This window comes from Myxine glutinosa, chromosome 4, assembly GCF_964187855.1.
Source record: "Myxine glutinosa chromosome 4, kmMyxGlut1.1, whole genome shotgun sequence".
NCBI lineage: Eukaryota > Metazoa > Chordata > Myxini > Myxiniformes > Myxinidae > Myxine > Myxine glutinosa.
This window is the reverse complement of record NC_136264.1, coordinates 26225386-26238779: the sequence shown is the minus strand read 5'-3', so window position 1 is coordinate 26238779 and position 13394 is coordinate 26225386. Positions and strand designations below refer to the sequence as shown.

At 43.3% G+C, this 13394-nt stretch overlaps 1 protein-coding gene across 2 annotated transcripts in view; it reads right to left on the bottom strand.

Moving 5' to 3' along the window:
• LOC137424516 (chloride channel protein ClC-Kb) overlaps positions 1-9204 on the bottom strand; it is a 52873-nt gene extending 43669 nt beyond the window's left edge. For both annotated transcript variants that reach the window (XR_010983942.2, XM_068112042.2), the window contains exons 1-2: positions 9064-9204; positions 1200-1343 (exon numbers count right to left, since the gene is read on the bottom strand). Coding sequence is in view for 1 of the 2 variants with exons in the window: in XM_068112042.2 (XP_067968143.2) it covers positions 1200-1343; positions 9064-9175 (256 nt within the window). In the remaining variant the exon portion in view is untranslated. The remainder of the gene's footprint in view (positions 1-1199; positions 1344-9063) is intronic.
• Between the last annotated feature and the right edge of the window lie 4190 nt (positions 9205-13394).

The window sequence follows — 13394 nt, the reverse complement described above, 5'->3', positions numbered from 1 at the left end:
GATGTCTGTGTATGTTGTTGCATCTTTAAATATTGCTGCCACTACTGCATGCTGCTGCTATCTTTACCTTGTTTATTCAACAACTCCACCATTGAGTTGACAGAGGTCGTGAGTTGACACCATGGCTTCCTCCCCCTTTGAGTCTCCTTGTCTGGGTTCAACTCTAGGCGAACTATAAATTTGGCATTCTGGTGCTCTGCTGGCAATGGCATCATGGAGTATGCCATCCTTTGGATGTGCCATTAAACTGGCTGTCCCATTCGCCGGTGAATGTTAACGCCTTTCCAATAGAGTAGACTACAGTGTACTGCTACCTTGGCCAAATCGCAAATTCCTACCTCAATCCGATCTACAGCAGGGCCTCAGCCACATCTTAATGTACGGTGCAACCAGAAGCCACACGCCCATGAATAAACTCCACCATCATTCTGTCAAACCTCATGGATATTGGTGAGACTGATGTCAGGAGTGTGACAAGGTTTACCCACGTCCACACCATAGCTGCACCTTGTGATACACTTGGCTTGGTATGTTAGGCCCAGGTCCGAGCCCAAGTCCTCCCAAGTCAATTGTGTTTCGTTGAAAGATTTTTTAAAGTGGGACCACTGGACATGTAGCTCAGCTCGGGCCTGGCTTAATGTTGTAACCCAAATTTGGTAGCATTCTGACTGGTGGGTCTGCAGAAGAATTTAGGAGTTTATGCAATTTTCCAAAAAAAATTGACTGTCAGCCATTTTGACATACTTCCGGTCATGTGATCGGCATGGCCTCCACAATTTAACAACTCTACCCTGGTCTAATGTTGTAAACCAAATTTGGTAGCGTTCTGACTGATGCGTCTGGAGAAAAAGATTTTTGAAAGAATTTACTAAGTCCGCCATTTTGACACACTTCGGTGACCGGAAGTCCGGAACGAGCTTTGCAATCCCCGTTACCAGTCAGGAGCGGAACCTTGCTGCCAAACTTCAGCTGGATTGGCCTAGCAGTTTGACCGGAGAAGTCAAAAAAGGTGACGGACGGACAGTGCACGATGACAAAACCCAATCTGGAATTCCAGATAAGCTAAGAAGGGTTTATGTCTTTCACTCTCTTCAAACAATGTTTAAAAGAACCCTTTCCCTTCGCAATGCGTAATGCGTTCATTACGTAATCGTAATGCGTAATGCGTTCCTTTTCACAGTTTATGGCGCATGATGAACCTTTTTGCAGACGTGTCGATGTGAAGTCCATGCTGAAGCTTATAAGTGCCATGAGGACCCCCAGTGTGAAGAGGAACCACCAATCTTCGCCCGTCCGCAGCAGAATGGTCCGCAGTAAACTCAGGCAATTTGTGCACACGTTACCTGGAAATACTCGCATTTATTAACTTAGCAATTTGTGCACTCCTTACCTGGAAATACAGGTACTCAAATTTATTAATTTAACCATTTGTGCACACGTTACCTGGAAATACTCGCATTTATTAATTCAGCAATTTGTGCACTCCTTACCTGGAAATACAGGTACTCGCATTTATTAATTTAGCAATTTGTGCACACATTACTTGGAAATTCAGGTACTCAAATTTATTAATTTAACCATTTGTGCACACGTTACCTGGAAATACTCCCATTTATTAATTCAGCAATTTGTGCACACGTTACCTGGAAATACAGGTACTCGCATTTATTAATTTAGCAATTTGTGCACACCTTACGAGGAAATACAGGTACTCAAATTTATTAATTTAACCATTTGTGCACACCTTACCTGGAAATACTCCCATTTATTAATTCAGCAATTTGTGCACATCTTACCTGGAAATACAGGTACTCGCATTTATTATCCCCCGTCGCACCGCAGAGCGAAAGGGGGACTATGGTTTTCCCCTCCGTCCGTCCGTCCGTGCGTGCGTGCGTGCGTGCGTGCGTACGGGCGTAAGCGAAGGACCGCATTCGAATTTGGTGTGTGGGTGCAACCCACGTCAAAATCCAAGATGGCCGCCGCCATGTATGTCTGATGCCATGTATGTCTGAACCTTGTGAGCTGAATATCTTGAAAAATAAGCAAAGTACCAACTTCTAATCTGGTGTGTGGGTGTATCTCTGCATAAGGGAGAACGCTATTGAAAATTGGGTCGCCACGTCAAAATCCAAGATGGCCGCCACCATATATATGTCTGAACCTTGTGAGCGAAATATCTTGAAAAATAAGCGAAGTACCAACTTCTAATCTGGTGTGTGGGTGTATCTCTGCATAAGGGAGAACGCTATTGAAAATTGGGTCGCCACGTCAAAATCCAAAATGGCCGCCTTGCGTCTTCCACTTTGTCAACTCGCATCACTTCACCGATGGGGGACCTAGGCGTAACGCTTGTTAATTTAGCAATTTGTGCACACGTTACCTGGAAATACTCGCATTTATTAATTTAGCAATTTGTGCACACCTTACCTGGAAATATAGGTACTCGCATTTATTAATTTAGCAATTTGTGCACACCTTACCTGGAAATACAGGTACTCAAATTTATTAATTTAACAATTTGTGCACACGTTACCTGGAAATACAGGTACTCGCATTTATTAATTTAACAATTTGTGCACACGTTACCTGGAAATACTCGCATTTATTAATTCAGCAATTTGTGCACACGTTACCTGGAAATACAGGTACTCGCATTTATTAATTTAACAATTTGTGCACACGTTACCTGGAAATACTCGCATTTATTAAGTCAGCAATTTGTGCACACCTTACCTGGAAATACAGGTACTCGCATTTATTAATTTAGCAATTTGTGCACGCCTTACCTGGAAATACAGGTACTCGCATTTATGAATTTAGCTATTTGTGCACACGTTACCTGGAAATACAGGTACTCGCATTTACAAATCGAATGACTCAACTTCACCATTAAATTTACCCTTCGGGTTCATCGACGAAATAGTGGGGGTACTCAATGTACTCAATGTACTATGTACTCAATTTTGAAGTTCGTGTGCAGTTCATGTTAAGTTTGGGCAAACACTATAAATGTATTATACTGGGTCCTACTAATCGGAAAAAATGTCGCCATTTTTTTCTGTTGACCTTTAGTGACCTTGACTCAAGGTCAAAGTTCAAACGTCATTACAGTGACCATACTTCATCCAAAGTATATCGACCTTGGTACCAAAATGTGGTAAATTTCACAAGGAACATTGGTTATGACATTTGTTTCGTAATTTGACCTTTGGTTTTTTTGCGATATGCAAATGAGCTAATTAAAGACAAAAATATGCATAATTAGCATACCCTATTAAACATATATCCCGGTTATACATACAATGGCTTGTGCATCCCATCTCCAGAAAATGTTAATTGTTAGTAATTAATCACAAATGTATCCTGGGTCCTATTAGGTGACTGATGTTGTCAATATTCTTGTGACTCTTGTGACCTTGAACTAAGGTCAAAGTTCAAAGAGCATATTTTGGCCACAATTCTGCATTACCATGATTGTGTTCCGATGTGCATCTAATGGTTATTGTTGACACACTTTGTAAAAAAATTTGCACCGAGTAAACTGGAAACATGTTTTTGCGTTTAGATTAGCTTCTTATATTGTTCACAACAAAGGATCTTCATAATCTTCTTCTTCATCAATCCCAAAAGCATGTCCGTGGTCATTGTTAGTACAGTTGTCATCATCTGCACCACACACACACACATCTCTGTGCAGTTCATATTCTGTGGTCTGCAAGAGGAGTGAGAGTGAGAGTGAGGTTGACTGTAGACCTACATGTAGATACTACAGGTCATTGTATCTTACAAAAGCAACAATTCTTTATCTTAACAGGATTGGAGTCCTTCCCTGAAAAGAGCAAACAGAATATATGTGGGACGCGAACAAGCAAAGTGATTTGGACATCTGCCAGAATCAATTTTGTGTTTTTAGGCAACAAATTAAATGTTAAAAATACTACCAATGGCTAAAAACCCAACCGACATGAGCAAATGAGCATGATGGATGAACAGTATAAAGAAGAGCATTGGGAACTTGAATCCAAAAATCAATATTCTAGACATCCGACTAATTTTGCATGATCGCATCACATGGTTAAAATGACATTTCACCTAGGTAAGTAAAGGTAAGTAAAGGTAAGTTTTTTCAAGTTTTCAAGTAAGTTTTCAACTTTCAAGGTAAGTAAAGTCAAGTACATGTCAAAGGTCAGTTAATATCAAGAACATGTCAACAGAAAACAATAAGCAACATATTTTTCCAGTTTAGGATCCAGCAGAACACATTTGAGATGCTAACTAATGATTGGCATTCAGTAATAATGCGAAGTGATGGGATTTACGTGTATGGTGAAGACTATACGTTAATTATGCATATTTTTTCTCTAATTAGGTCATTTGCTTATTAATTTGCATATTGCAAACATCTGAGAGGGCAAATAACAAAACAAATGTCATAATCAATGTTCCTTGTGAAATTTGCCACATTTTGGTACCCAGGTTGATATACTTTGAACGAAGTATGGTCACTGTAATGACGTTTGAACTTTGACCTTGAGTCAAGGTCACTAAAGGTCAACAGAAAAAAATGACATCATTTTTCCGATTAGTAGGATGCAGTAGAATACATTTATAGTGGTTGCCCAAAATTAACATGAACTGCACACGAACTTGAAATTGAGTACATAGACGCCCCCCCACCCGCCCCCCATTAAAACTATTCTTATAATAAATCACGTGATGCATAAACATTGCGATTACAAGACTAAACTTAATGCGAGAAAATGAAAGTGGAATTGAAGCCGAAAACAACAACTGTGCCTGTCAACGTCATTCGTCCTCAAACTTGTGCGTGACGTCACAGCCGTCACCCATCTTTAAACTTGCGCGTGACGTCGCAGCCGTCACCCATCTTCAAGCTTGTGCGTGACGTCAAAGCCGTCACGTCACAAAACTTTCGCGTGACGTCACAGCCAGTTTCCGGCACCTCATTGAATCAACAAACCTGCCCCCTCAAAAATCGCAACTTTCTTGATTTATGAGACAAGGGAGTTGAAAACACGAAAATAAAAACATTTAAAATGTTTAACATTTCCTCACAATATGAAAAATATTCAGGGTTCTATTCCCCCACAAATGATATTCAGGGTTCTATTTCCCCATAATCGATATTCCGGGTTCCATTTCCCCACAAAATATATTCCAGGTTCTATTTCCCCACAAACGATATGCAGGGTTCCATTTCCCCATAATCGATATTCCGGGTTCCATTTCCCCACAAAATATATTCCGGGTTCTATTTCCCCACAAACGATATGCAGGGTTCCATTTCCCCATAATCGATATTCCGGGTTCCATTTCCCCATAATCGATATTCCGGGTTCCATTTCCCCATAATCGATATGCAGGGTCCCATTTCCCCATAATCGATATTCCGGGTTCCATTTCCCCATAATCGATATGCAGGGTTCCATTTCCCCATAATCGATATTCCGGGTTCCATTTCCCCACAAAATATATTCCGGGTTCTATTTTCCCACAAACGATATGCAGGGTTCCATTTCCCCATAATCGATATTCCGGGTTCCATTTCCCCACAAAATATATTCCGGGTTCTATTTCCCCACAAGACATATTCCGGGTTCCATTTTCTCACAAACAATATTCATGGTTCCATTTCCCACAAACGATATTCATGGTTCCATTTCCCACAAACGATATTCAGGGTTCTATTTCCCCACAAACGAAATTCCAGGTTCTATTTTCGCACAAACGATCTTCCGGGTTCTATTTTCACCACAAACAATATTCCAGGTTCTATTTTCACCACAAACAATATTCCAGGTTCTATTTTCACCACAAACAATATTCCAGGTTCTATTTTCACCACAAACGATATTCAGGGTTCTATTTTCACCACAAACGATATTCAGGGTTCTGTTTCCCCACAAACGATATTCAGGGTTCTGTTTCCCCACAAACGATATTCAGGGTTCTGTTTCCCCACAAACGATATTCATGGTTCTATTTTCACCACAAACGATATTCAGGGTTCTGTTTCCCCACAAACGATATTCATGGTTCTATTTTCACCACAAACGATATTCAGGGTTCTGTTTCCCCACAGACGATATTCAGGGTTCTATTTTCCCACAAACAATATTCATGATTCTATTTCCTCACAAACGATATTCAGGGTTCCATTTCCCACAAACGATATTCAGGGTTCCATTTTCCCACAAACGATATTCAGGGTTCCATTTCCCACAAACGATATTCAGGGTTCCATTTCCCCACAAACGATATTCCAGGTTCTATTTCCCCACAAACGAAATTCCAGGTTCTATTTCCGCACAAACAATATTCCAGGTTCTATTTCCGCACAAACGAAATTCCAGGTTCTATTTCCCCACAAACAATATTCCAAGTTCTATTTTCGCACAAACGATATTCCGGGCTCTGTTTCCCCCACAAACGATATTCAGGGTTCTATTTCCCCACAAACGATATTCAGGGTTCTATTTTCGCACAAACGATATTCCAGGTTCCATTTCCCCACAAACGATATTCAGGGTTCTATTTTCCCCACAAACGATATTCCAGGTTACATTTCCCCACAAACGATATTCCAAGTTCTATTTTCGCACAAACGATATTCCGGGCTCTGTTTCCCCCACAAACGATATTCAGGGTTCTATTTCCCCACAAACGATATTCAGGGTTCTATTTTCCCACAAACGATATTCAGGGTTCTATTTTCGCACAAACGATATTCCAGGTTCCATTTCCCCACAAACGACATTCAGGGTTCTATTTCCTCACAAACGATATTCAGGGTTCCATTTCCCACAAACGATATTCAGGGTTCCATTTTCCCACAAACGATATTCAGGGTTCCATTTCCCACAAACGATATTCAGGGTTCCATTTCCCCACAAACGATATTCCAGGTTCTATTTCCCCACAAACGAAATTCCAGGTTCTATTTCCGCACAAACAATATTCCAGGTTCCATTTCCCCACAAACGATATTCCAGGTTCTATTTCCCCACAAACAATATTCCAAGTTCTATTTTCGCACAAACGATATTCCGGGCTCTGTTTCCCCCACAAACGATATTCAGGGTTCTATTTCCCCACAAACGATATTCAGGGTTCTATTTTCCCACAAACGATATTCAGGGTTCTATTTTCGCACAAACGATATTCCAGGTTCCATTTCCCCACAAACGACATTCAGGGTTCTATTTTCCCCACAAACGATATTCCAGGTTACATTTCCCCACAAACGACATTCAGGGTTCTATTTTCCCCACAAACGATATTCCAGGTTCCATTTCCCCACAAACGACATTCAGGGTTCTATTTTCCCCACAAACGATATTCCAGGTTACATTTCCCCACAAACGACATTCAGGGTTCTATTTTCCCCACAAACAATATTCCAGGTTCTATTTCCCCACAAACGACATTCAGGGTTCTATTTTCCCCACAAACGATATTCCAGGTTACATTTCCCCACAAACGACATTCAGGGTTCTATTTTCCCCACAAACGATATTCCAGGTTCCATTTCCCCACAAACGATATTCCAGGTTCCATTTCCCCACAAACGACATTCAGGGTTCCATTTCCCCACAAACGATATTCCAGGTTACATTTCCCCACAAACGACATTCAGGGTTCTATTTTCCCCACAAACGATATTCCAGGTTCCATTTCCCCACAAACGATATTCCAGGTTCCATTTCCCCACAAACGATATTCCAGGTTCCATTTCCCCACAAACGACATTCAGGGTTCTATTTTCCCCACAAACGATATTCCAGGTTCCATTTCCCCACAAACGACATTCAGGGTTCTATTTTCCCCACAAACGATATTCCAGGTTCCATTTCCCCACAAACGATATTCCAGGTTCTATTTTCCCCACAAACGATATTCCAGGTTCCATTTCCCCACAAACGACATTCAGGGTTCTATTTTCCCCACAAACGATATTCCAGGTTCCATTTCCCCACAAACGACATTCAGGGTTCTATTCTCCCCACAAACGATATTCCAGGTTCCATTTCCCCACAAACGATATTCCAGGTTCTATTTTCCCCACAAACGATATTCCAGGTTCTATTTTCCCCACAAACGACATTCGGTTTTCCATTTCCCCACGAACGGAGCAAAAAGTGGAAGTTTGATGACAATCAAATAATATAAAGTACTAAGTGTTGAAATACTCGATATTCAAATCACCTATTGATATGAGAACTTTGGTTTAATGGTTAAATTGTTCCGTGATTCGTTGTAACGTCATACAACAATGTTGACGTTCAGTAGCTGTCTGATCATAGTACATCGAGGAAGATCATAGTACATGAAAATCGTCATAGCACATCGAGGAAGGACAAGCCATGGGGAAACTGGAATCTTGTTTGTATTTCGTTTTGTTCTCACACGGAACGACCAAAGTGAAATCCCTGTTCAAGTGCAGAATGGAATTAATAACATTATAGATCCACCAAGGACATTTTGGAACAATTTATAGATTCATAACAGCCACGTCTGTGTCTGTCTGTCTGTTTGTCGTGTTATAACATGAGAACAGATTAACGGATTTCAATAAATCCAACTACGGTGGATTCGGGTAACTCCCGGGAAAGTTTATGATCCGAAAAAAAATTTTTAAAAACTTTTTTTTTTATGGGTAAATGGACACGCGTGTCAAAACTGCAAATGCCAACACGTGACGTTGGTTATCCCTGCACGGAGAGCAGGACCTCCCAGGAATCCTTTTTCTTTTCTTCCCCCATGATTAGTCTTCGCAGCAAAGATTGGTATTTCCGTCTGCGAAGCGACGGGTCTAATATTCTAGTTCAGTTAAAAAGTAAATAAACATATTTGTTATTTCGTCTCGAAAAAGTTTTCGAACTTGGTAACTTTAACCTTGTTGAAGTTAATCAAAACTATGTATATATATATATAGGTACAAATTTTTTTAAATGTAAAAATTAATCGTGCAAACTCATCATATTGCTCCCTCGCTCATCCCGATTGGGGTCCACTGGACCCCCCCTGGGCGGTGCGCACCTCTCCTCCGGGTGCAAACCCCGGACTGCCTGGCTCCTTCGGGGACCTCAAGCAGCGCATCCTCGTCGAGCTCAGGGGTTTCCAGCCACGAAGGCTTGTCGGGTCCTTCCATCGAGCCGGCGATCCTTGAGTCGTATTGGAGACACACGACGGGAATGCGGGGCGCGGCGTTTACAGGCAAAGCAAAGGGAGGGAGTCTGCGTCCTTCCTTTTCGGCGAGGACGAGGTCATCGAAGCGTGTATAACAAGCGAGGTGAAGGTGCACAACACCAGGAAAACACCACCAAGTAGGTACACACACACAGTGACACACACACACACACACACACTGACACACACACACACACAGTGACACACACACACACACACACACACACACACACACACACACAGTCAAGCGCACACACAAACACACAGTGTCAAGCGCACACACAAACACACAGTGTCAAGCGCACACACAAACACAGTCAAGCGCACACACAAACACACAGTGTCAAGCGCATACACACACACACACACACACACACACACACACACACACACACACACACACACACACACACACACACACACACACACACACACACACACACACACACACACACACACACACACACACACCTCCATATATATATATATACACACACTGAAGGTGTTTGGGATTATCCATTGTCCAGAGACGTGCACGATTAACAAAGTATTCGTACTAAGCCTGACTCTTTCCAGGGACATCGGAACATGTGGGGTCCATGGACAGCACCATGTAGTGCACACCATCGGGTTGAAGACTCCGGCCCGTTGCTGATATTTCAGGATTCTCCATGTCTGAGAAGGATTGTTCCAAGTTGAGTTTTTACACTAAATATACAACATTGAGTAACATCAGATATCCATCGGAGGCATTCTCCTCGAACACCAGACATGACTCATCTTCAGTACTGGGTGAAACCAAAAAATGGACTAAAACATCACAAGCTTTACACCTGGTTAGTACATCGGTGGGTTACCTGTAACCTCTTATTATCAGTTCATATCAGTAGCCGAGTGACGTCGTGTACAATTAAATGGCATCCCAAGAATTGTCAAAGATCAGACAGCTACTGTCTGCTGTTTCCTATCATCCTGATGCAAGCCACCCAGAAAAGTATCTGTGTCCTATTGGTCCTATTGATCATTTGATGTGACCATTAGTTGGTGGATGTTGAAGATCCCCCTGTATATACTTTCTGTCGTGACTTTTATGATGCTATTTCGTGGACAGGTCATGAACCCATTGCTGGAGACTACACGAGCACCATAGCCCATCGGTCGTGATCATACTGAGGAACAATACGTCTGCCCATGAGATATCCAACTGAGCTTGATCACCAGAATTCCACTTCCGGTTTACGTACCTTCTTATTCGTCATCACGAGCCCTGTTATGTTACGAGGTGTGCTGTGCCAAAAACAAAGTAAAGAAGAACTTGTCTGCCCCCCATGAACCCAGTTTCTGTACATAGAGATGGCACTGTCACAGACATTGAGTCAGCCTTGTGAGTCAATTCAAAGAACTTGTCTGACCCCAATGAACCCAGTTTCTGTACATAGAGATGGCACCGACACAGACATCGAGTCAGCCTTGAGTCAATTCAAAGAACTTGTCTGACCCCAATGAACCCAGTTTCTGTACATGGAGAAGGCACCGACACAGACATCGAGTCAGCCTTATGAGTCAATTCAAAGAAGTTGGGGCTATCCCCCATGAACCCAATTTCTGTACATAGAGAGGGCACTGACACAGACGTGGAGTCAGCCTTGTGAGTCAATTCAAAGAAGTTGGTGCTGTCCCCCATGAATCCAATTTCTGTATATAGAGAGGGCACCGACCCAGACATGGAGTCAGCCTTGTGAGTCACTTCAAAGACGTTGGTGCTGCCCCCCATTAACCCAATTTCTGTACATAGAGAGGGCACCGACCCAGACATGGAGTCAGCCTTGTGAGTCAATTCAAAGAAGTTGGTGCTGCCCCCCATGAACTCACTTTCTGTACATAGAGAGGGCACCGACACAGACCTTGAGTCAGCCTTGTGAGTCAATTCAAAGAACTTGTCTGTCCCCCATGAACCCAGTTTCTGTACATAGAGAGGACACCTACACAGACATTGAGTCAGCCTTGTGAGTCAATTTAAAGAACTTGTCTGTCCCCCATGAACCCAGTTTCTGTACATAGAGAGGGCACCTACACAGACATTGAGTCAGCCTTGTGAGTCAATTCAAAGAAGTTGGTGCTGCCCCCCCCCCCCCCCACCCAGACTTAGAACTTCCAGGTGCAGAGTCCATGTGGGAGAATCATGCGTCCTGCCACAAGACAAGTCGTCAGCTTTACAAGAAGTCAGCACTCGACCACGCAAAATGGCGTTGTTCTCAATGGTTGCCTTCCACAAGAAAAAGACCCCAAAAACCAACAGACATTAATCGAAATTTGTGCTTCTTCTGCAATGAGGAAAAGCAAATGCAACGGATCACTCTTTCCAGAACCTTAACCTCACCAAAGACATTCATGACAATGCGACTTCGTTGAGGGAGGATCGTATCATGGCGCACCTTTCGGAAGGCAATCTGGTCGCCATTGAAGACGGGAATCATCAGAATTGCTGCCCAGGATTCAGCCGCCAGCAAGACGCGACGACCCGGAGATGTGAACGAGGCAAAGCCAATGGCAACATAGAGGTCATGATCGAAAATGATCTGCTCCAATTCATCAAAGAAGAAGTCGCTGGAGGCCTTAGAATTTTTGCGCTGCAACGGACGGACATGATGACTGATAGGTTGGAACAGCATGGATTGAAGAAGATGGTGAACCCGAAGGAAAGACTACTTGAACTCTTGCAAAATTTGACAGAGGAGAAAAGGATCTGAAATCGAGTATTCCTCGTCTGCTCAAATGTAACTTCCCAATAGATGTGAAGAATCAGTTGTTCAGACATGGTTGAAGTTTTTCTTCTGTCAACCCGTCGCAGGACCTAAATCGTCGCCTGCGGAAGACATTTCCTGGAAGACTCCCTCTCCATGAACCGGCTGGCCATGCTGAATGCGACCTCTTTCTACAATCCTGAAGTGTGAGCCTCCCCTTGCAGTGTTGGTGGTCCTCAAGTTGCATTCCCAAACATGGAGCAAGAAGTTGGTACAACTACTACATGAGTATTGTCTGAGCATGTCCTTTCAGAGAGTCCTCACCACTGATGTCGAGTCTCCTCAGGCAATGATGGTATTGCCTTTGTATGGCTGGTACACACGGGTAAGTGTGTGGTATAGACGGGGGAGGTCGCCACTCCTCTCCGTCCCTCTGCTGGCCGTTGGAGAATTCACCTTCTTCCGCCCGTGCTGTTGGAGCCGACTGGACTCTCATCCACCAGATGTGCAGAGCCATCTGCCATTTAAACCGCATGGCAGAGGACCGTTACCCTGGTAAGGGGTGCTGACAGGTACTACACCTTGCCCACAGGTGACCGAGTACACCTTGCCCACACGTGACCTGGGGTTATGCAAGGAAGGGGCATCCATCTCCCTGAGGTATCAGAAGACATCCGCATACCCTAAAACCACTGAAGTTAGCCTTGCACGGGCTATCGCCGACTAAGCAAGGGTCAATGCAGACATTGTCTGTCCTAGAAATGTCAGCACATCTTCACGACTGTGGCTCTTGACAACCTGGATCATGATCCCACTGCTGCAAGACGAAGGACGAAGTGGCATCCCTCTTGGAAGAATTTGACGGGTATCACCGATGACCCCCATGGGGCTGCTGATCGTTGTCCACTCGGACCAAATTTGTTCGATAGACCCCAGAGAAGAGAGAACCGAGTGAGTACGTAATATGTCTACAAATATACCTTTCGCATGCATTATTATCGATTTAGGGCTGGTAGGACGGCCTAATAAGACCTTGGAGGTACCGATACTACACATACTCGCCTCGAAGCTGTCTCATCTTGGTTGGAATTTCGGTGCCAGGTATAACCTGTCATCCCGGTGTTTCACAGGTAGGCGATTCATCATTGTTCCTTTGAAGATCCCAAGGTGTCTTCGACGAAGGATGGGCGAGGTATCGCCAGCACCCTGACTCTGAGGGAGATTCCCGCTCTAACCTATAGGGGGCACTCCATCAGCGGTACATTCGCACGCAGGTGCTGAATACGGAAGAAGAAGATTACTCTTTTTAATTTATGATTAATTCGAGACCCCCCCCCCCCCCCCCACCGATTAAATCATGTTTGTGCCCATTTATGTGTAAAAGTAAAATTTCAACAAACGACTGCAAGCTTGCTGTGGGGAAATCCTTGACGTATT